This window comes from Lytechinus pictus, unplaced genomic scaffold (assembly GCF_037042905.1).
Source record: "Lytechinus pictus isolate F3 Inbred unplaced genomic scaffold, Lp3.0 scaffold_19, whole genome shotgun sequence".
NCBI classification, from domain to species: domain Eukaryota; kingdom Metazoa; phylum Echinodermata; class Echinoidea; order Temnopleuroida; family Toxopneustidae; genus Lytechinus; species Lytechinus pictus.
The window spans coordinates 7,820,022-7,842,024 of NW_026974140.1; the positions used below are offsets into that span (position 1 = coordinate 7,820,022).

A 22,003-nucleotide genomic window follows, 5' to 3' on the forward strand; every position below is an offset into this window, starting at 1 on the left:
GGTTGGTATATTCTTTTTGTTCAGTATTCCTGATGCTCAATCAAGAGAAAGAATTTTTCCAAGCAAGTAATCAGTTCGAGTGTTTTTATTTCAACGAAGATAAAGTAGGTTGAAAAGCCACAAGCTGCATTGATCAAAATATATAAGTTCCCAATCGTCATCTTAACCAAGTGAGATAATAAAAAGTGACTTAACTTAACGCTAAAATCTTAAAGATATTTTTTTTTCTTTACTATGAACTTTGAAAAGAAAAGAAAAGAGACTTTAGTATTCATACTATGGACATTGAAAGAATAATGATTGAATGGGAGCTCTAATTATTATTTTTAATGTAAAATAATGTTACAAAGGGATGTATTGATAGTAATATCAAACATTGTATGTACTTATCACCAAGATAACTTATAATAAAGACTTCCTTCTCTTTAAAAGAGTGAATGAACAAAATGATTGTATACAAGCAGATGACGGAGCAAATTTCGTTTGTATTTTCCATCATCACAAAACACCAAAAAAAAGCCGTGGACCAATGCAGAATTCTTCCCAAAATATCTCCAACAATGATATTTGCAGATGACAACATATAAGTTTAAAATGAAACAATATTAAAGACATGAATCACGCAGAGTCGATCCGAATGATTTTCGGTCAACTCGCAGTCCAGACTCGCACACACCAGCCCCGTCCTCAGCCCCGGGCCCGTACACTCACTCTCCCGAAAAAACAGGCGTGCTTGCCAGCGCCAGCAAACAAGTGCGACCAGCGGAGAGTGCTGTAACTTGCCTGAGATTGTGTAGTTGGCGGGGTAGTTGGATCCAAAATGAGCTCCGAATAAATTGATGGGAATAAATACGTCATTTTCTCTGGATGGTCATTTGAATTGGTATTCAATGCTGATATAACGATTGTGAGGAAATATTGTGGATTATGAGTTATGACGATGTTCAAGAATTAATCCTGATAATCCATTCTTTATTTTAGAGTCAGACACAGAGCATGCGATCGAAATAAATTATACGAATGTCTCGGATCGAGCTCTTATCATATAAATTATTCATTCTTTAATAATTAGGATTTAATAAGATTTTATGGCCATACTAAAAATAATGACAATGTCAGCAAAGTATGTTATGTTCATATGGAAGAATTAATAGTATTACTATTATACTGGCATTATCTTTATCTTTATTCCATCTCTGGACGATGTCTCCGAGCTCCGAGAAAAGAAGCACAATGCGCATGTGCGTTCGATGACGTATGACTTTTTTTCCATTCATGAAATTAGAGCCCAAAGTTGGGCACAAACTAGCTTCAAATTGATGGGAAAAAATATCAAACGCAATTTTCTCTGTTTTGTCATGTAAAATATTACGATCTTGAAAAGAGTTTCTGCATGTTGACAATGTTCGAGAATCAATCCTGACGTGTTTATTATTTTTTTAGACAAGTGCACTCACTCAAGTCGATCGTCATGTGATGTCCGTCGTTGAAAATTGATACGAAATACAAACGTTTCACATCAAGCTCTAAATTCATATTAATGATTATCATATGCGAATTATTGTTAATTATTACGATTAAATCGTGTTCTATGGTCATGATATGAATATTGTTCATGAAAGCAAGAATTATTTTACGTTGATCGCGCCAATTTTCCGGCCATTTTCTGGTTTGATTAAAGCACAGTACTGCGCATGTATGATCGATGGCGATGACTTCCATTCATGAATTCATCGTGCATAAATTATCTCGGCACGAGCAGACGAGTAAGACTCGAACTATGATCGAAATAAACTTCAAATTAATGGTGAATAGGCATCATAATTACATAATCAGTTTCATTTTGGGGGCAATATAATTCAAGTAAGTAGAAGTCAAGTTGGACATTACTGTTATTTTGATTTTTGATGATTGATTGTGTTAACCAAATGAATCGGCCGACCGACATATTTTTTTTTTTTTTCGATGCACCGATTTTGTAAAATCTGCACCGGCGCTCGATGACATCGATCGAACACCGATTTTAAACCCCAGACAGACAAACAAATATAACAGGTGCCATATACCTTCTCTAAAAACTCATTCAATGAATGATTACACCATAACTTTTGACATTTTCTCTTGCCCAATATATTCCAGCAATGAGGCATGTAAAATTTCCCACTTCCTTTCAATTTGTATGTTCTGAACACAAATTTGAATATATACTTGTTTCAACTTTACTCAGAACAATTCAAAAGATGGTAGAATATTGAAATGTCTACATGCATCCCATACATTGATTCAAAAGAAGCTTGTGTGATCTTCCAAGTGATATACAAAATGAAATATCTTCTTCTGCTATTGTAGGCTATTATCAAATTCTATTTGCCACCATTTAAAAAACACTCCGTAAAATGACTCCACATGAAAAATGTACCTTGGGTAAAGAAACACATTGTTTGGATTTTTCTAACCAAAAGTTGGCCTACCTTTCTTTATTATATATTAGCCAAATTTTTGGTTGGTTAAAACATTTTCTGAAAGTGTAAACACATGAAAATGGCTTAGTAATATCAAACCTGTCGTTAGTGGCCACCTGTCTATAGTGAAAAACCTGTTTTCAGTGACGGCCAGAATTGTCGTCCATTTGTAAGGAATATGTGTTATAGAACCTGTCGATAAAGGACAGCTTTCTATGGTTACCACTCTTTCTGTTTCCCTTTAGTAGCCTTATACCCAACGTAAAGAGATCACCCTGAGTGGGATAGTATGCTGGATGATTTGAAAATGTGTGCTTGTAGAGATGGACCTGATGATTGTACAGTATGATATCATACTTATGTAGCCTCGGGAGGAATAACCTGGGGTGAAATAAAATAAATCAATGTCATAAACCTACCAAAAGTTCACTGTCATTTTCATGACACTCCAATATCTAAAATTACTGTCTCTCTGAAATAAGTCCAAATATAGCCCTTGCATCACATTCTACTGTATGCTTTCTCCCAGAAATATGTAAACAAGGTATTTGGTGACTGTTAGCTCAATTTTTTCTATACTTTCTGTACTTGCCCTCAAATATTATTTAGTCTTATATTTCTTATGTGAATTGGATTTTTAAACTCAATATTCAGGTGAAATTGTTTCGGAGAGTGACATGTTGATGTATGAGAATTCAGATGGGTCAATATATCAAAAATGAATATCTTTCTCTCCCCCTCTCTCTCTCCCTCTCTCAACCCCCTTATACCTGTCAGTTTACTGCCATGGATTCATATTCTCTAGAGCAAAGTAGGATGTGATTGAAATAGAATGCAAGATGTATTGGTTCTCAAACATTTGAATGAATGGTTTGGGGATACGGTAGTAGAATGTATTATAAAATAATTTCTTTATGTGTGAAAGGAATTATTCATTATTCTGTCGTTTTAAGGAAATTTCCCAAATGGGGATAGTATAGTTTGATTCATTCATTCATATAGGAATAGTCATTTTTTGTCTCGCCTGCATTGCAGAGCGAGATTGTAGGCGCCGCTTTTCCGGTGGCGGCGTCGTCAACATCAAATCTTAACCTAAGGTTAAGTTTTTGAAATGTCATCATAACTTAGAAAGTAGTTCATGAAACTTGGATATGATGATTATTAAGTGTTACTGAACATCCTGCCATAGTTTGAGGTCACATGACCAAGGTTAAAGGCCATTTAGGGTCAATGAACTTAGACCATGTTGGGGGAATCAACATCAAAATCTTAACCGAAGGTTAAGTTTTTGAAATGTCATCATAACTTCGAAATTACATGGGCCTAGTTCATGAAACTTGGACATAATGGTAAGCAAGTATTGTTGGACACCTTGCCTGAGTTTCAGGTCACATAACCAAGGTCAAAGGTCATTTAGGGTCAATGAACTTTGGCCATATTGGGGGTATTTGTTGATTTCCATCAAAACTTTGAAAGTTTATGGATCTGGTTCATGAAACTTGGGCATAAGAGTGATCAAGTATTACTGAACATCCTTTGTGAGTTTCAGGTCACATGACCAAGGTTAATGAACTTTGGGTGTGTTTGGGGGTATTTGTTGAATTGCCATGGTAACATTGAAAGTTTATGGATCAAGTTCATAAAATGTGGACATACAGGGTAATCAAGTATCACTGATCATCTTGCACAAGTCTTTGGTCACACGATCAAGGTCAAATGTCATTTAGGGTCAGTGAACATACTAGTATTTTATCATCATATGAATGGTGTGTTTTTGTGAATGATTATTCTATAGTCGTTTTCAAAGTCAGCACTGCTGCTATATTGAATCGCGTAATGCAGGCGAGACTGCCAGAGGCACTCCGCTTGTATAATCTTAGTATAAAAAATATGTTTACTATTAATGTTTCAATAAGATGTACTCTTTCTCTTCATAAGACCATTAACAAAAAGTTAAAAAAAAACGTCAACATAAAAAAATGAACAAGGAACAAATCCATGTCAGACACGCAGTTATAAATGAAGTCATATACACGGATCAAGTATTGCGAGAGGAATCCCAAGAATGCCTGTTATGTAGTACACTGTAAGGATCTCATAGTTGAGATATTTGGTGAGTGGTGTCTGCTGGGTTTACCCATTGGATACAAGCAAGGAGTTAGCCATAAAGATATGACCAGCGGGTGACTAGTGGGTGGTCGGTCTGTTGTTCGTGTTCAAACCAAACCGGCTAAGGGTGTGTTCAATGTTGATTTTCCAATTTAAACGGCAACATGAATCATGATTGAAAATGCAATTCTAAAACACCGAACATGAACTCGATCAACGGTGCACCATTCAGTGTCGAAAATATAAAGCCGTTTATATGTTGATCGTCTTTAAAATTCCCGCTTTCGTTAGCGCAGATTTAGTGCTCAGTTTGACCCATCACAAGAAAGGTCAGTTCTGGTACCTGTTTGTGTAGGCTTCCACTGCGAGAGCAAATTTAAAGACGTTTCAAAATGCAATTGTGTTCAATGTAGCATTCGCGATGGTCAAGGTCGTAAATTTGAGCTGATTGCGTTTACAAACGCATCTTTTTTTACGTTTAAATTTTCCTCCGAATCGTGATTTGAAAGACGTTGACTTTTACGAACGGGCATAGTTGACATTGAACACACCCTTTGTTTCTAATATCTGTGTCTTGTAATCACGTTTTCAATCATAATCCATGTTGCCGTTTAAATTTGAGGCTGACTTCCCTCAACCTGATCACAAAGGGCCATATTCTGAACTTAGGTTTAAATTAAACTCTGGCCTAAAGTTGTGGTTTAACTATGGAAAGCCAGAATTCAGAATGAGGTCAGAATACAGGCTAAGATAATGAGTACTAGGGCTGTCACATATAGATCTGACATAAATGAGCAGCAACCCACTTATACATTATCATTCTCTATGTCTTGTATATGAAGTCATAAATGCACAAGGGTATTGTAATTATATCAAGTTCATTTTTTCAGAAATAAGAATCAGTGTATTGTTGATTTGTAGGAAACTCCGTCGATCAGAGAATTATCTATTTTGTCTCACCATTAAGTGAACTGCAGAGTATCAGTCATTCACTTCTGGATAAAAATATTTATCAACCTTTCTCACATGTGTAATTAATTCAGGAATGCTAATAAAGAAGAAAATAATGACAAAGAATATGTAGTGTTTATTCCAAATATAATGCATTAGATTTTTTCTATTATTAATCAGTGATGTTTGTAATATTTCCTTTCTCTGACATTTTCATTTTTGTTTTGTAGTATTTCAAAGAATGTTGAAAGGTATGTTCTTACATATTTTGTTGTTGGGATATATGTTCCTGGTGTAGTCTGGTAAATAGCACTTGTCACCCTAGATCTAAGCATGTAATTAAAGGTCTTTTGGGGCTCACATGTCAGTGATTTTTCGAACAGGCACAAACATAATTTTTGGTAAAATTGTCAAAATTGAGTTTTTCTATATTCTGAAAGCCCTTCATTAACTCTATAGAATGACCAAATGTCAGATCATAATTTGTATTATTCAAAGTAGAGCACATTTAGATTTCACATGAAATGACACGTTCCCCTCCTTTTGATTTTATGAAGTGGCACAAACAGTTCTTTCTGTACTGTGGAAGTCTCCATAATGGCGAGGTCAATTACCCAACCTAGCTGTTGCGCGTATGCATTGAATGATTTTCCAAACTAGCATGGTTTGTGCCGCTAAAAACTCAGTATTTAACAGTTAGCATGATACGCATGATTTTACAAAGTGATCAAACCCCCGTCTTTGGTAAAAAGTTCAAATATTAAAAGAATAAATTTGAATCGTCAACAAAAATTTTGCATGTTATAAAAGGATAGAATGCATTCTTTAAATTGAAATAAGTAATTGCTCTGGTTTCTTTCAAATTACAAAGTTATTAGCATCAGAAAAACACCAAAAACTTTGATTGTGATTTTCTAAAAAATTGTGTTTTGGAGACCAGCCGAGGTTTGAGCCAGTTCGTAAAATCACTCTGTTACAGTTCGGGCTTTTGGAATAATGACATTCATCTTTTTCTTTCATTTTCTGTTTGGTTAATATTAGATTCTTTTGTTCAGTCAAGAATATTATTTAATTTCATTAATCTGCTTTAGTTTAAACTCTTGGATGAGATTTCTTTTAAAGATCTCCTTCAATATGCATAATATGCACAAAAGATGTCTAGGGTTCATTCTCACCATGGATAATATTGTTCTAAATATTGTTACATTCTTAAAGTTTGCTTTAACATATGTGACCAGCCACCTCAAAACCAACAATAAGTCACCCAAAATAAATTTTGAGATTTTCCTTGAGCTTGAAAAAGCATATCCTTAGCTTTTGGTCAACAATAAATAGCATTCACAAGTACTTGTTTGAATGCAAAAGTTCAGCGAGAGTTTCTAAAAACGAGGAGAAAAGAAGGTTTGAAGAGATGTAGATGAAGATGTGAACACTGTGTAATCCCATTGAAACACCCAAGCTGCAAAAAATGGTGTCAGAGAAACTCTTTTACAACTTAAAATTTTGACTGTATGAAGAAAACCATTCCTCTTTCTTGTAAACTAATTTTTTACTTTTGAATTTTGAAGACCAGATTACTAAGAACCTTCCACTGTGACTTATTGTTGGTTTTGTGGTGGCTATATGTGATGTGTGGTATGATAATGCACAATACACTATACATGTATATTGGTTTCATTTTAGAAATCTGGTGCTGAAAGTCAAATCTATTTCCTCCTATCCCCCATTTCACCACTTTTAACTTTTGGATCATTCTGGGTAATTTTGTATTCATTGACCACAGGTGGTTTTGGGTCGTTTCAGGTTAATGGTGTACTCTAGCCGGAAAAAGAAGTTGAAAAATGGGGTAAATTTAAATAAGCAAAACCGAATTTTTAAACCAAAATTCAAATATTATGGAATTTTACATTTTGTATTATTTCAAATGATTTGTATGCATGTTAACAGTGGTGGCGCCAGGTTATATTGATAAGGGGGGGGGGGGGAGACTTAAAGGTCACATTATTTTCTCTTCTCAATCTAATAATTGTTTTATAAATTTACAAAACTTCAACCTCTCTTTTTCATAATCTTTTTTCATTTTTTTTTCTTTCTCTTTTTTTCCCCACCACTTAAGAGATCGGGGGGGGGGGGGGCATTTGCTACATCTTCTGTTAGTGTTACACTGTATTTCCCTTAAAGTTTGATTCTGTCTGCTGAAATCGTCATTCAGCATGACAAAAATAATAGGGATATTGATCATTACATTTTCATAATATTGCATAAAACAGTTAATTAAACTTTGAAATGCCATTATTTTTAATCTGATATCAATGAAATTTCCAGTGAAATGCTTGATTTAATCTTACTCTATTTATTCAATTTATATCATTTTAAAGCGAGAGTACCCCCTTTAATACCCACGTTTTTGTTGTTGGAAATCTGATGAATATCTCACAAAGCAATATTGCAGTACGGTGATTTCGTCACATACCATGTGTCTGCTGCACCTAGATAGGTGCAAACTCAAGCACCTTTTCCTTAACACACATGCACTGCATGTTTTTATCATGAATTTGTGAGAAAAAAAAAATTAATCAGTGTGCCTATGTGGGGGTTAAGTTCTATTGTGTATTTAAAAGTAAATGAGTCAAACCCATTTCAAAGTCTGGTAAAGCAAGCTTAGCAAATATCAATTAAAATACCTGTGCACAAAAGGAATTTGCAGATGATTATTTCATGCCCTGATTATTGTTTGCTAACACAGATGTTGGAATGTTTTTAGAGGGTCTAAATATGAAATTTATAAATTTTGTCTAATTCATAAAACTTTAAAAGTAACCAATTAATCCCTTACCAAATAATTCTGTTTAGATGTTCCAAACTCTAAAGTTTCATTTCATATTTATTGGTTGTTCCGCTGGACTAAATCTTGCTTCAGTCATTCAGGGCTCTGTACAGGGAACCTGTGCCCCTCAAAATAATTCTTGGTTTTTACCATTAATTTATTTTTTCATAAAAAAGCTTTAGATGATTTAAGTTTTGAGAATAATCAGAATCCAGTAATCAACAACACTTTGGCCTCTATGATTGCATTTTAACTGAGAATCCTTAAAAATCAATACCCTCGCTGTTTTGGGAAGAGTAATATATTGAACCTATGGGGCATATATCTCACAATGTGTGGGAGTAGGCTAGCCGTAGGAGGAGAAACCACCAAAAAACAAACAGTAAAAAAAGTGTTAATACTCCTCTAAGCAGACGGGTTTCAGCTGTTTAATTTGACATCACATGTAATTTTAAAATACTCCCTGTCTGGACACTAGGTTGATCGCTGTAGTCACTATTGTCTAGTAATAATTTCATATCTTTGTTAGATAACCAGACCTTCTTTTCCTCATCCCTAGACTCTTTCCTGACCTTCCATTCCTCATCCCTAGACCCTTTCCTGGGCAATACAGACTCTCACAAGTGTGTGAGATGGCCAGTCAGTGGCAAGAGGGAGGGGGGGGGGGGCAAAATGGAAGAAAGAAGTGGTGGAGGAGAGTAGGAGGGTTTGGTCGAGGGAGGAGGATGCACTAAATTGAGTAAAGTGGAAGGATGGATGAGGATGATTTCTGTAAATGCAAGATGATTCTGGCCAGGCTACCCCCGTAGTTGGTGACTATAGATGTCAAACCAGGATTACCACTACTACTACTACTACTAGGATGTGTTAAAGTGATCATTATTTCACTCTTAGATTATGCTATTCATTGATATTTATACTAAGGCACTGTTGAATACAAGTGACCATTCTTTCACATCTTGAATATTAGTAATAATAATGATAATAGTTATAGTTGTATAGCGCTTCATACGTTGGTTTCTAAGTGCTTTACATTGTAATCATTATTACCCCGGTCATAGGATCCATCACTGTTCCACACATAAAGTGCACCATCTTCACTCCCTAGAGAGTATCCTGACCAGGCAACCGTTTATCGGTGCATACACACATGCCAATCTAATCACATTGACATTCACATCCTACCGGGTGCTTATTTAATTATGGTTTTCATAGATATTGTTTTTTTTTGTATTCAAGGGATTTTGCATCTTTAGGTCATACATAAGAAACAGCTTTCCAAGCCCTAATATGGAACTATCCTAAGTTTTATTTTGAAGAATAGTCTTTGAAACCACATTATGTTAAAAGTCCATTTATTACACTAGAGTTTTTTATCATGGTAATCATTATAGCAGCCTGCTTACAGTTCAGACATGCATTGTGTACACTTTAATTTGACCTATAAAATATGTACTTCCTGTGTCAAACCTAGCAGTATGGTTTATCGAGGTATATCTTCAAATAAAGGTGTTAATGAACAATTGAATTGTAGTAATGTTTTATGCTTCACATTTTAATATTGTAGTTATTCTTGTTTGATAATAATAAAAGTAAAGACTTTAACATTAGATCTAAAAAATAACCTTCTTTAATATCTAGGGGAAGTTGTTTGTAATCTTTGTAATTTTAGCTTGAAATGAGAGTCAGTTGAACGCATCCCACGCTCTCAGTGGATGTTGACATAGCATTCTTATTTGCCCTTGATAATGGAAACCACCCCCTCGTGATAATGATGCAATCCTGTGAGTACTGGTCTCATCCTCCGGTCTCATCCACCGGTTCAATAATCAGGATGGACTGGTCTATAAAGTGGGATGGAATTCAGATGCTATCTATTTATGTTCTATTTTGAAATTTGAATCGACAGTGCTCTCTTGTCCAATTACTCTGTAGGATGGTTTAAAAGGGGCATATATGATGGGAACATGACAGCTGATTGCCTATTGAAACAGGTTTATCCATGTACAATTCTGATGGAAAATACAGAATTAGGTGGTCACTATTACAATAGGTTGGAGGAAGATAACCAACTATAAATCACGAGGGAATGTTTTCTGTAAATAGTAATTTGGTCTTCAATAAGTAAACAAAAATGAAAAATTACATGGAGCTTATTTGTAAGTGTACTTCTTCTCAATATTAAAAAAAGCAAGATATAAGAGTTTCTTTGACACCAATTTTGGGGACTGTTTGGATGTTTCACCGAGATAGCATAACGTGCACACTTCATGCTTGAATGAACACAAACTTAAATTATTTTCTTCTCCTCATTCTTGGAAATTCTCACTGAATTGTTTCTACATTTAACCAAGTACTTGGCATGGCTTATTGTTCATTAATTTTTACAAGTTACATATCACTTTTAAAGCTTAGGATGTGCCTTTTCAAACTTGATTCAAAATATCAAAGTTTAATTCGGTTGACTTATTGTGGGTTTGTGAGTAACACAGGTCACATTCATACGCTCTTTCATACCTTGATCACATAGAGCAAGAAACTCAGAGAATACATATGTAATTTGTCATATCCAATCCTTTGGAATACTAACTGCACATGCTTTCTGTGTGTGTGTACCACTTTATAGAAATACCACTGGAAATTTAATCTTTTATTAACACTTTTGTTATTCCTGAAAAAAGTAACTGCTTTAAGGTCTAATGATATAATGCAGATGATACCATGTTATTTCCGTTTAATTTGTAAAATAAGGGCAAAGTTGTTAACTGCATTCATGTTTTGGGGTAAAAAAAAGTCCTCTCACATAGAAAAATAGGATGAAAGGCAATGTAAAGTCCTATTTTTTGTCACCTCAAATGATATCAACTCGATCTTTATTTGCTTCATGATATCATGGACACCGTTCTCTCTACCTTCCTAAAACTAATTTAGTGGACACTAGTTGAACATGTATTGAGAACGGTCGAAGCGATCTTGGAAGTGATCTTCCAAACCAGTTCGGAAAACCACCTCGCGATGTAGTTTTCAAGATCGCTTTGCCTCGTTAAACCGGTTTTAATCTAAGTGAGGACACAACCGTTCTTCAGGAAGCGATCTTCGCACATTTTGAGTGCGCTACTCCACACGACAGGTGTAGAATGCCTACGCTGCAGTTTCAAATTTCGTGCAAAACGTGTCACCCCACTGAGAGCGTTTTCATAGCAACAAGATCGCTTTATAAAGTGAAGTGATTTTGAAAACGACTTTCATGTAATCAAGTGGGAACGCTAGCAAAGCGATCTTTCAAACTGGTTTCCTGAATCGGTTTCCAGTAAACTAGTTTTAGAAAGCGTAATGAGAACGGCCTCCTACAGCTTAGTTTTACAAGTCATTTTCCAGGTTTTTTTTCTAAGCTTTACAATGGTGTAAGAATAATTTTTATTTGTCAAGTTTTGTGTTCACATTTTAGCTTTAAATAAAGATATTCTAGTCCACAAACCAATGGCTTAAGCTGTCATATCGGGACGGGCGCGTACTGTCTCTTGCCCGCTGGTGGGGCCAGGTCCGATCAGACCAGCACGCAGCCAGCAGAGCTAAGCGTAAAGCGTTAGCTGAGCTGACTCAGGCCAAACTTGTGCATACGCCCTGTGCGGCGTTGCGTTCTTGGGGTCTAAACAGCGTAAAAGGACTTGATAAGCAGAGTTATCAAAGCTATATAAAACAAAAAAACCTGTCAGAGTCTAAGGTTTGTTGTGCGAAATAAAAAATCACAAACAAGAATCACAAATCCAAATATAACTGCCAACACAAGTCACTGACATCTCTTATTGATTTATCTGTCTTGGAATAGTATCTGGAAAATCAACATCTGAAACTGACGAGCTGGCAGAGCAATTTACTCTGCTGCCCTCTTGTGACAAGTATGTTTTATTTAGATAAAAAAATCAGCACAAGGGAATTATACAAGGATTCATACCAGTACAAATGTCTATCGAGTCCAGTTTCTATAAAAGTACAAAGCTAGTTAGTTTGTATTAAAAGTTCATATATTCTAAAATTATTTGATTATTATTTAACAAATCTTAATAGGAATAAAATAACAATGTATTAACCCATTAAAGCTTTTTGATAAAAAGGTGAGAGTGTTTATATATATAGTTATACCTTGTCCACACTAAGGACGGGTTTTATTATAACTATATATATGTATGCAATTTTTGGTAATTTAAAGGGCATGTCTTCTCCAACAAAAGTTGATTTGAAAAAAAGAGAAAAATCCAACAAGCATAACACTGAAAACTTCATCAAAATCGGATGTAAACTAAGAAAGTTATGACATTTTCAGTTCTGCTTTTTTTTCACAAAACAGTTATATGCACAACTCAGTGCCATGCATATGAGAGAGTCGATGATGTCCCTAACTCACTCTTTCTTTTACAACCACACATAAATTGATATGCATGCAGACACCATTGCTGCCTTCGCTCAGGCAGATATCATCTGACATTTTACAAAATTTGCTTTGAAACCTTAGAAGTGGTTCTCTACCCCATAGTTTCAGATCATTTTTATTTGTAACATTGATAGATATGAAAACATGTGCTAGTTTACCCTCATTTTACAATGTTATTGCTGAACACTCCTCCTCCCTCCCCCCCATGACAATTGAAATCCTTGATGCAATAACCAGGATTTGTTATATACTATCGATCAATCAGGTTTCAAATTACATTTCTTTCCCACGCAGAGTCTTTTGCACTTTCATTTCATTATGTGATATTTACTTTGAGATGGAGTCTTTCCAAGAGATTGAAATAATGTGTAATATTGCACTTAAAAAAAATAGCTGTTTTTTAATATCATCAATGAAGATAAGAAACTTTGGGCTGAACAAGGCACTTGTCTACAGGAAATTGGATTTACATATGTATTAGTCACATTATTATTCAATTTTCAAGCTGTTTTTCTTTCCTTATTTTGCAAAATGAGTGAAATAAATCATCTTAAGATATTTATTTTGAAAGCTTTATATCATGGTTATACAATAATTCTAGTGGCATTAAAAAAAACATGATGCTTTGAATGCTAACAGTGATTCATCTATTCAAACTGTCCAAGATTCACTATGCCATTCTGTGTGGTGTATAGTTGTCATTGATTTTACATCATTATCAAAGCACCTTGCCTTGGTGAGCAACAAATTGGCGTGGCATGGAAAATGAGCTTTGGATTTATATTGTTTTATCTTGTGCTTAGGCACCTACACATTTCTTTTGAGTGGATAACTCCACTAATTTTCAGTATATTACAGATGTCCACCTGGTCCCCAAGAATTTTGATACAAACATTAGAGGTTTTATCAAGCATTTCAGAACAATATTGCTCTATCAGCTGCCATAACAATGTACTCATAAATGTATTATAATGACTGTTGTAATATAACTCTTTGCTAATAGATGTCATCCTGATGTATGTATACTGAGATATAAAAGTGGTATATCCTGATTATTAATTTTAAATGGACAGTAATGTTTGAATAAGCCATTATAGCTTATATTTATGTATCATGTTTTGCTGTGGTTTTAGTCTCAGGATCTGCTAGAGGCGTTATGGGAAAATAACAACAATCGTAATCAATAGAAATTTCCCCCATCCCTTTTTTCAACGGATAAGACAAAATTGTAAATATTCTTTCCCATGGTACTGGTGAAACTAATGACAAAACAAATTTTACCGTGAAATTATGGGTAGCATAAATTTTATAATTCATCATATCAACTGCAAAATGGTGGAAAAATTGCAGAGATTGAGGTTTAACCCCCTCCCACCCCCCCTATACCCGCATTAAACAAGAACTGGCAAGTTCAGTTTAGGCCTATTTTTTGTTATTTTGCGTTTGTGTACCTGAATCAATCAAAGAAGTTTGATGAAATGAATGAAATGGAATGGGAACTCACATTCTTGATCACGGATTGGATTGTGATTGTATCTCGTGTCATTTAATAGTTATTTTTCTTTTTAGAATCACTTGAAACTTAATACACACATACCTTCAAATTTGCTGGTAGTTGTATCATGTGTTTGGAATGAGTCATTAGAATTCAAAGTTCATATCTTCATTTTCAACACTCTCATAGTCAATGCTTACATTCACTCTACCTTGTATACTAGGATGTGCTACATTAGTTGAATGAACTTTGGTAAATTATTTAACCCTTTACTGATAACCTACATAAACAGGATGGTTGGTTATAAAGCTCTTCATAAAGTTACATAAGACCTTACAAATATTTGGAATACTTTAGGAATATATGGATTATGACAAGCAATGTGGGATTCTCACCTATTTCTAATCCCATCAGCTGAATTTGAAATTTAACATTTTTTCAATTCTTAAAACTTTTTAATGCAAATATATATTTGCTGTTTTTTCTAGAGTTCACATTTAATAATAAAAAAAATCTGGTCTGTTCAGAAGTCAGAAAAACAAGTGATGTCACAGTTCACCCTTAATAGTCTAATCATTTATAAAGTCAGGCATTGGTGTTAACATCTTTTTAAACAACTACCGATTGTCGGTTTCAAACCTGTAGCAATATTAGAACTTTGAAATTTGTCTGGAATAAGTTGTTTTGTAAGCAGAACATGTTGCACAAAAGTAAATCATTTTATATTGGAGCTGTTCATGTTAATAATAGTTCTTAGTACTGAAGTGGGACAAATTGTTTTCTTTTTCTCCTGATACTGCTTTAGTTATTTCTACGAATTCTAGTCCACACTCAAATCCAGAAAGTAAAACTTGCTTTTGGTAGCTCACAGGAGACCACATTTCTTTTGCAATATGCCCCTTCAGTGTGATGGGGGGGGGGGGGGGGGGCACACACCTTCATCAGACATACAAGAAGAATAGGCACCCACTCAACAAGTCTTTGTTCTATAGTCGTATACTTTCTTGAACTTGTTTCCCTTAAACCAGTTTAGGAGACCAATTTAGAAGATCGCTTTGCTAGCGTCTGTATCATCATATCCTGAACTGGTTTCCAGAACCACTCCATGTAAAGTAGTCATGTTGCTATGAGAGCCCTTTCGGTCTGAAGCCTGTGTTGTGACTTAACATGCCCCTCACCTGTTCCATAGACTTAGATTATAGAAGAGTGGAAAACACTCTGTCCCTAGGATAGGACGTTAAATAGAGGACTTAGTGGAGAAAAGAGTCGCCACCTTTGCACAAGAAAAACCCACTGCATTATTTGTTGAGAGTAAGGGAAAAGCCCTCGGTGCGTGGTCCAACTACTTACCCCCTATCAATTGTGTATGGAAGAGAGACCTCCAGCATAGGTAATACCAAACAATAAATAATAACTATATATTTTCCATTTTTGAAATTTACTTCTTGCAGACAATCATTGAATGAGGATTGCAGTCAAAGAAGTAGAAGACTGGAACATGTTGAAGGCAAGGCGTGTAAGATAAAGAGACATTATACACTCAGTACAGCTACTATAACAACCAAGCTGGATGAGAGTAATAACGCTATTGGTAAGAGCTCTAAAGCTAAAGGTTACCCCAATGGAATTAAAAGTTTTACAGATGCCTATCAGAGTGCTTCACACCTGGAAATAAGCCAGCTGTGGAACTAGTGATTTCTGAATAATGTTTATTTGAGGTCCCCAGTCTTAAAATTGGAAACTTGTACATTTCAATGCTGGTCTTGTACAGTGACATGCAACGTCTCTTCGGGTTTGAGCTACAATGGAAACACCAAATATGTTAAGCTAAAGTATTATCCTAAAGCATGGATGGATAGTTTTCAGATGCAATTTATATGCATTTGTTGTGTTAAAATCTCCATCTTGTGTATCTTCTACTACTTATTAGTACTATTCCTCTTTATGCTTGCCGCACTCTGACTTTCCTAGCAAAATATCTTAAAAGTTTTGTGCAAGGAAATTGATTCAAAAACTATATTAGATTGAATAATTAAAAACAAAATCTACATTTGTGAAGATGGTGTGATTTACCTATCCTCAGTCTTAAGATTGGATTTAAACAATTATCATATTAGGGCCTACTCATCATTGGTGTAAATAGGGTTTAAAGAAATGGTATTAACGATGTACAACTTGTATGGAGAGACGCTTTTATGCAAACTGATTTCCTTGCCTGTATCTATTCTAACCTGTAAATACAGAGGACGATATCCAGATGTTACGTGACGTAGTGAGTTACATGGAGGCAGACGATGATGATAGTCCGAGGATGCTGTCTCCTAGAAAGCTTGGAAAACACACCAAGTTTGGCCAAATCTCACCAGGTCAGAATTTATTGTACTTTTTATTAGGATGATAATTTTATCTATTTTTGGTGAAGTGATGAGAGAGATAGGTAGTCAGGTAGGGTACATGAGAACTACGGTGTTCCTATTTGATGAATGACTCTAAGCTACAGAGATGCCTACACTCCTGATTCCATCGTAAGGCTCCTGAAAAATATCCTTTAACTTCCATCCTTACGATCACTACCTAAATCCTTCCGAAATATATGTATTTATTTTGAAAATCATATAGAAATGCATATTTCAAATATTTATGTAATGTTTATGCTAAATTGTGGAAACTGATTTTTTTAAACATGTCTACCTACTGCAAAATAAGGCTCAGATTGCACCAGAGAGCATCTAGTTGCCCAGAGCTGGATCTTGGCCACAAGGGTTGAGTGCATGTGCCTTCTTCCCCTAAGAATAATTTCCAAAAGTTGGCATCTCTGAAGTTAGCTAACCTGACCCTGTTCATTGACATCACATTGTGATGCTCAGTATGGCATCTAGGGTGATGAACGGTCCATACTACCAAAGTGTTACTTAGCAGCTCTTAATCAGTGGCTCTATTCATCCTCTTACCTGAATTTTCCTTTTAGTAGGGTATGTGTTTAAAATTCCCTTACCTTTTGTGAACAATTTTTTTATATCATGACAAAGTGACTCAGGCTCTATTTCATGAAAGTTGTCCGCACTGACTAAGTCATCAGCTATGTCTGACAATTTGAGTGAAATCCTTCATTTTGATTGACCATGAATCACTGGTTGATGATAAGAGAATTGTAAATTGTCAATTCATCCACTCACCACATGGTTTACCTTCATTTTGTCTAATGTCATCCCGTCCATGAACATTTCGGCTAACAACCATTTGGTCCAATCATTACTTCATCTAATCACCAGTTCATCTATGACCATTTCGTCTCGGTGAGTGGACCAAATGGCAGTTAGACCATGTGGATAGTGGACAAACTGTTGGGAGACCAAATGATAGAAGACAAGTTGGCAGTTGGACGAATTGTCTTTGGACTTGATGAAAATAAACCAAGAGAATTACAGCTTGTCGGTGCACAGTTGCTGATGGGTCTCTGAAACTGTACCCAGATATCAAAATAGAGTGATACCGAGACATCCGACAGACATCTATTCATATGTTCATTATGGTGCTCTAGACTATATGTTTAAAATCTGAAATCATTTTTCATTGGTCTGCAGATCAAGGATTAAGTGAGAGCAGTTGCTCAGAAGATGAAGAAGACGAGGATGAAGATGATTACATCCGACATCGAGAGTACAGAGGAACGCTAGAACCTGTCTTAGGTAGGATCAATCAATTTTAAAAGCACAGTTTTCACAGGAGATGCAAACATTTTGTGAAGGATGTGAATGTGAAAAAAAATGGCAAAGTGCAAATTCAGAGAAGTTTCTGTCTGAATATCTCACTGCAATGCGCCTATAACAAAATCTTAGGTAGTTTGTGCAAAGTTTTTATGCTGCTCATGTCTACCATTAATAAACTGCATTCCGTCAACATACACTAAGAATATGCAACTAAAATACTAGCAACACAAGTGTTGCAAGAATTACAGGCTAAACAATAGGTTGAACTTACCAGCTTGCATGAGATATTCATAAAATCTTCATGATTGGGCTACGTATTTTCTTTTCAAGGACACATCACATATATTTTAAAAAGGTCCTGGGCATAAAATGCAGTTTATTAGAATGAATCACAAAGAATTAAGTGTCTTGGGATGCAAGATATGTTCTCAATTAGTTTCTGAATTAGAAACAAAATTGTGAAGAGCTAAAAATTACCCCTCCATTCTTGCTAACATGTAGTGGTCATATTAAGGTCTATATTCTATTTGAAAATTCATAATGTGAATGAATTCGTAGCAAGCTCCCACTAAGTTATGTTCCTGTTTTTATTTTAAACAAGACCCTTTGAACACTTTTTTATAATACACAATTAGTTATTGTAAATCAGACTTTTATAAACAAAGATCATATCCTGAAATTTCAGCCCATTCTTTGATTGAGAAGTATTTTATATCAAAAAGTAGAAATATACAAATTTCTTTTTTGAATTTGGGGATCCGATCAAAATAAAAATTCCTGTAAATCGAATATACAGGTTTTTATTTTGTAATTATAATAATTACTTTTTTTGTCCATCTTTATTTCAATTGAAATTTTACAAATATTTTTCAATTGAGAGTAGTGAATTAACAGGTCTAATCAAATATCTTCCAGTTAGAGAAAAATCCCACTAACTTCTTTGATCTGTGATCTTGTGTAGCACTTGTAGAATAAATCTCAATTCATAAAATCATATGCTGCCCTCTTATGGTGAAAATGAATAAGATCTATTAGCAAGTCTTGATGCTGTGAGATGTATGAGGATGGATGATATTCACATCATGCACTCATTCAATGAAATAGGATATGTCAAAACTCTATTCAAAATGTAGGCACAGGGATTGGGGATGTTGGAAAACAGGTTTTAAAAAAGCTAATTCCTTTGAGTAAAGCGTTTTTGGAGACAGAGTTCGTGTCTATTTTAAAGTCTACATTGGAGCTTTTGTCTACAGTATTCGTTGCGATGAATATAAATTTTCACGTTTTTTTTTCAGGAGAGGGGTTGTTTTAAATCATACATGTGAATATATGTTTAGTCTGAACATTATATGCTCTACTTTTAAGGAACAACTTAAACTTTCCTCGAAAACTGTTAACTGCAGAAAAAAATCTTATGAGTATCCATAATGACGTCAAGGTTTATGTTAAAATAAAATTGTTTTGGTTTTATCATTTTATTTCAATGTATTATGTTTCATTCAATCTTTTGAAATCATGAAATGGTTGTTATACCTTACCTATGTTTACAATGTCTGTGTTTAAAAACAAACAGATATTGATCAGTGATATTAATTTAAGAAAAAGGGGTAACTTGGAAGTTGTTAGTCTTTCAATATTTGAAATAAAAATGTGACTGTTTTTTTTTCTTTTAAGAATAATTTTATTGATAAATAATCACATGTAATAGTTACATAAAATGTAAACAATGTCATACAAAGCATGAAATATTTTCTTCAACAATACTGTTTTAAAAAATACAAAAATTTTTACTTTTACAACGCTTCTCTATTTCTAAACGATTACGAATCAACCTTTTGAATAAACAAAGTATACAAACTCATGAAATCTACAACTATGATTTTCTTTTCGAATAAAAATTGAATAAATAGCATACCTTGCATACATAATAAGAAGATTCAAAATTCTATACTTTCTGTTTTTTAACTCATATCCTTTTATCAGAGTAGCAACATTAAAATAAAAATTAATGTCTACAACTTTATACACAATGCTACTAAATGTTTTCCAGAATAATTGTGTTTTTTTACACGTTACAAATAAATGTACGCTGTCTTGTATTTCATTGTCATGTGAACAGAAAGGATTATATAATAACTTACAAAACTCTGTTATTCTATTTTCTTTGACAGTTTGTAAATTAAATATCCATACAGATTTCCAATCAATCTCTTCTTGTAAAATATTTTCCTATCTTTCTTCAGCTTTAGGCTTAATACTTATTTTATTTGAAATAATAGTGTAAAATAACTTTGAACCTCTTTTCCTATTTACATTCATCAAAATATTCTGTAGAATGTCTTCACTTTTAGGTTGAAGAATTTCAAAATAGAACTCAAACCTGTTCCTTTTCCAAACATTCGGTATGGCATTCATTACAATGTTATACTCCTGAAAAAGACTTGCATACTTTTTTCAAATAAATCTTCTATTTCCTTTAATGATTTGAATTTGGAATCTGAAATAATATATTTTACCTTTAGAATTCCAATATCGAACCATCTTTAAAAAAACAATACATTTCCATTGCGATCTTTTATATTCGAATTAAACCACAAACTTTCCTTCTCGATCTGGATATTTTGAAAACCTGATTTATTGTTAACAGTTTGCTTAAAATTCAACCATGCGTAAATGATCGCCTTATAATAATATGGGATTTTTATTTTATCTATATATACTTTAATTTCTTCTTCTGTACAGTTGCTATGTAATACAAAATCAAATCCTCCAAATTGAGAAAGATAACTATCAATAATTGTACTAAATTTCGATTTTTTGTTATTATAATAATACAAAATCCATTTCAATAAAAAGCTTTGGAGTAACATATTCAAATCAACCATTTTGAGTCCACCTAGATCATATTGCTTACAAACAACCTTTCTCTTTACTTTATTGTCTCGCCCACCAGAGGTGAAGGCGAGACTTAGGGATCCAAATGTTGTCCGTCGTCTGTCGTCCTTCCGTCACAAACCTAATGACACATAACTCCACAACCGTAAGTCACTTTCCAAGCAAACTTGGATTGTAGATGGACTTGGGGGACCTGCATGTTATGCTGCAGTCGGAGGTCACATGGTAAGGTCAAAGGTCATTTTCAGGTCAACGTTAAAGTTTACATGCAAGACTCTCTTATGACACCTAACTCCGCAACCGTAAGTCACTTTTCAACCAAACTTGGATGGTAGATGGACTTGGGGGACCTGCATGTTATGCTGTAGTCAGAGGTCACATGGTAAGGTCAAAGGTCATTTTCAGGTCAACGTTAACGTTAACATGCAAGACTCTCTTATGACACCTAACTCCGCAACCATATGTCACTTTTCAACCAAACTTGGATGTAGATGGACTCAGGGGACCTGCATGTTATGCTGCAGTCGGAGGTCACATAGTAAGGTCAAAGGTCATTTTCAGGTCAACATTAAAGTTAACGTGCAAGGCTCTTATGACAAGTGTTATTCCATCCCAGTCATTTCACAATGAAGTTTCAATACAATTCTGTTGCATGCCCTCGCAAATCACGATATTTCTGGTTATTTTCATAAGCGGGCGAGACACAAAATCGCTTTTGCCTTGTCGTTCCATTATTTTTTTATTGTAATGGTGACAGCGTTATGGTCACCATTGACTACTGTTCTTATATCAGTTTTATGTATATGTATAGCGGGTATGTCATCTAATAGGCTCATGGCTCTATACTGTAATGGCATTGTTATTATTTGACATGACATTTTAACTATGATTGCCAAGTGGGAATAATTGACACAAATTCCTTAACTGTAATGATCTGAATTGGGCACCCACACAAATTATGGGGCAATATGTCATTATTGCTTGATTGTGGGTAATGAAATTTGTTGAGCATCTGAAATGTCAGGGTTTCTTCATGATTTCCTTACATTTCTTTCCACTTTACTTTTTTTTTTTTTGGGTGGCCAGCAAACAAAGCAGCCTGTATTGTGAAGTTGGGTTTAA

General features: G+C 34.6%; 1 protein-coding gene across 2 annotated transcripts in view; it reads left to right on the top strand.

The window, feature by feature from the left end:
- LOC129260712 (A-kinase anchor protein 13-like) overlaps nucleotides 1–22,003 on the top strand; it is a 70,349-nt gene that overhangs the window by 44,304 nt on the left and 4,042 nt on the right. The window contains exons 4-7 of one of the 2 annotated variants that reach the window (XM_064114160.1): nucleotides 5,753–5,773; nucleotides 15,728–15,867; nucleotides 16,520–16,642; nucleotides 17,861–17,965. In XM_064114160.1, the coding sequence (XP_063970230.1) occupies nucleotides 5,753–5,773; nucleotides 15,728–15,867; nucleotides 16,520–16,642; nucleotides 17,861–17,965 (389 nt within the window). The remainder of the gene's footprint in view (nucleotides 1–5,752; nucleotides 5,774–15,727; nucleotides 15,868–16,519; nucleotides 16,643–17,860; nucleotides 17,966–22,003) is intronic. The other variant, XM_064114161.1, reaches the window with a different exon arrangement.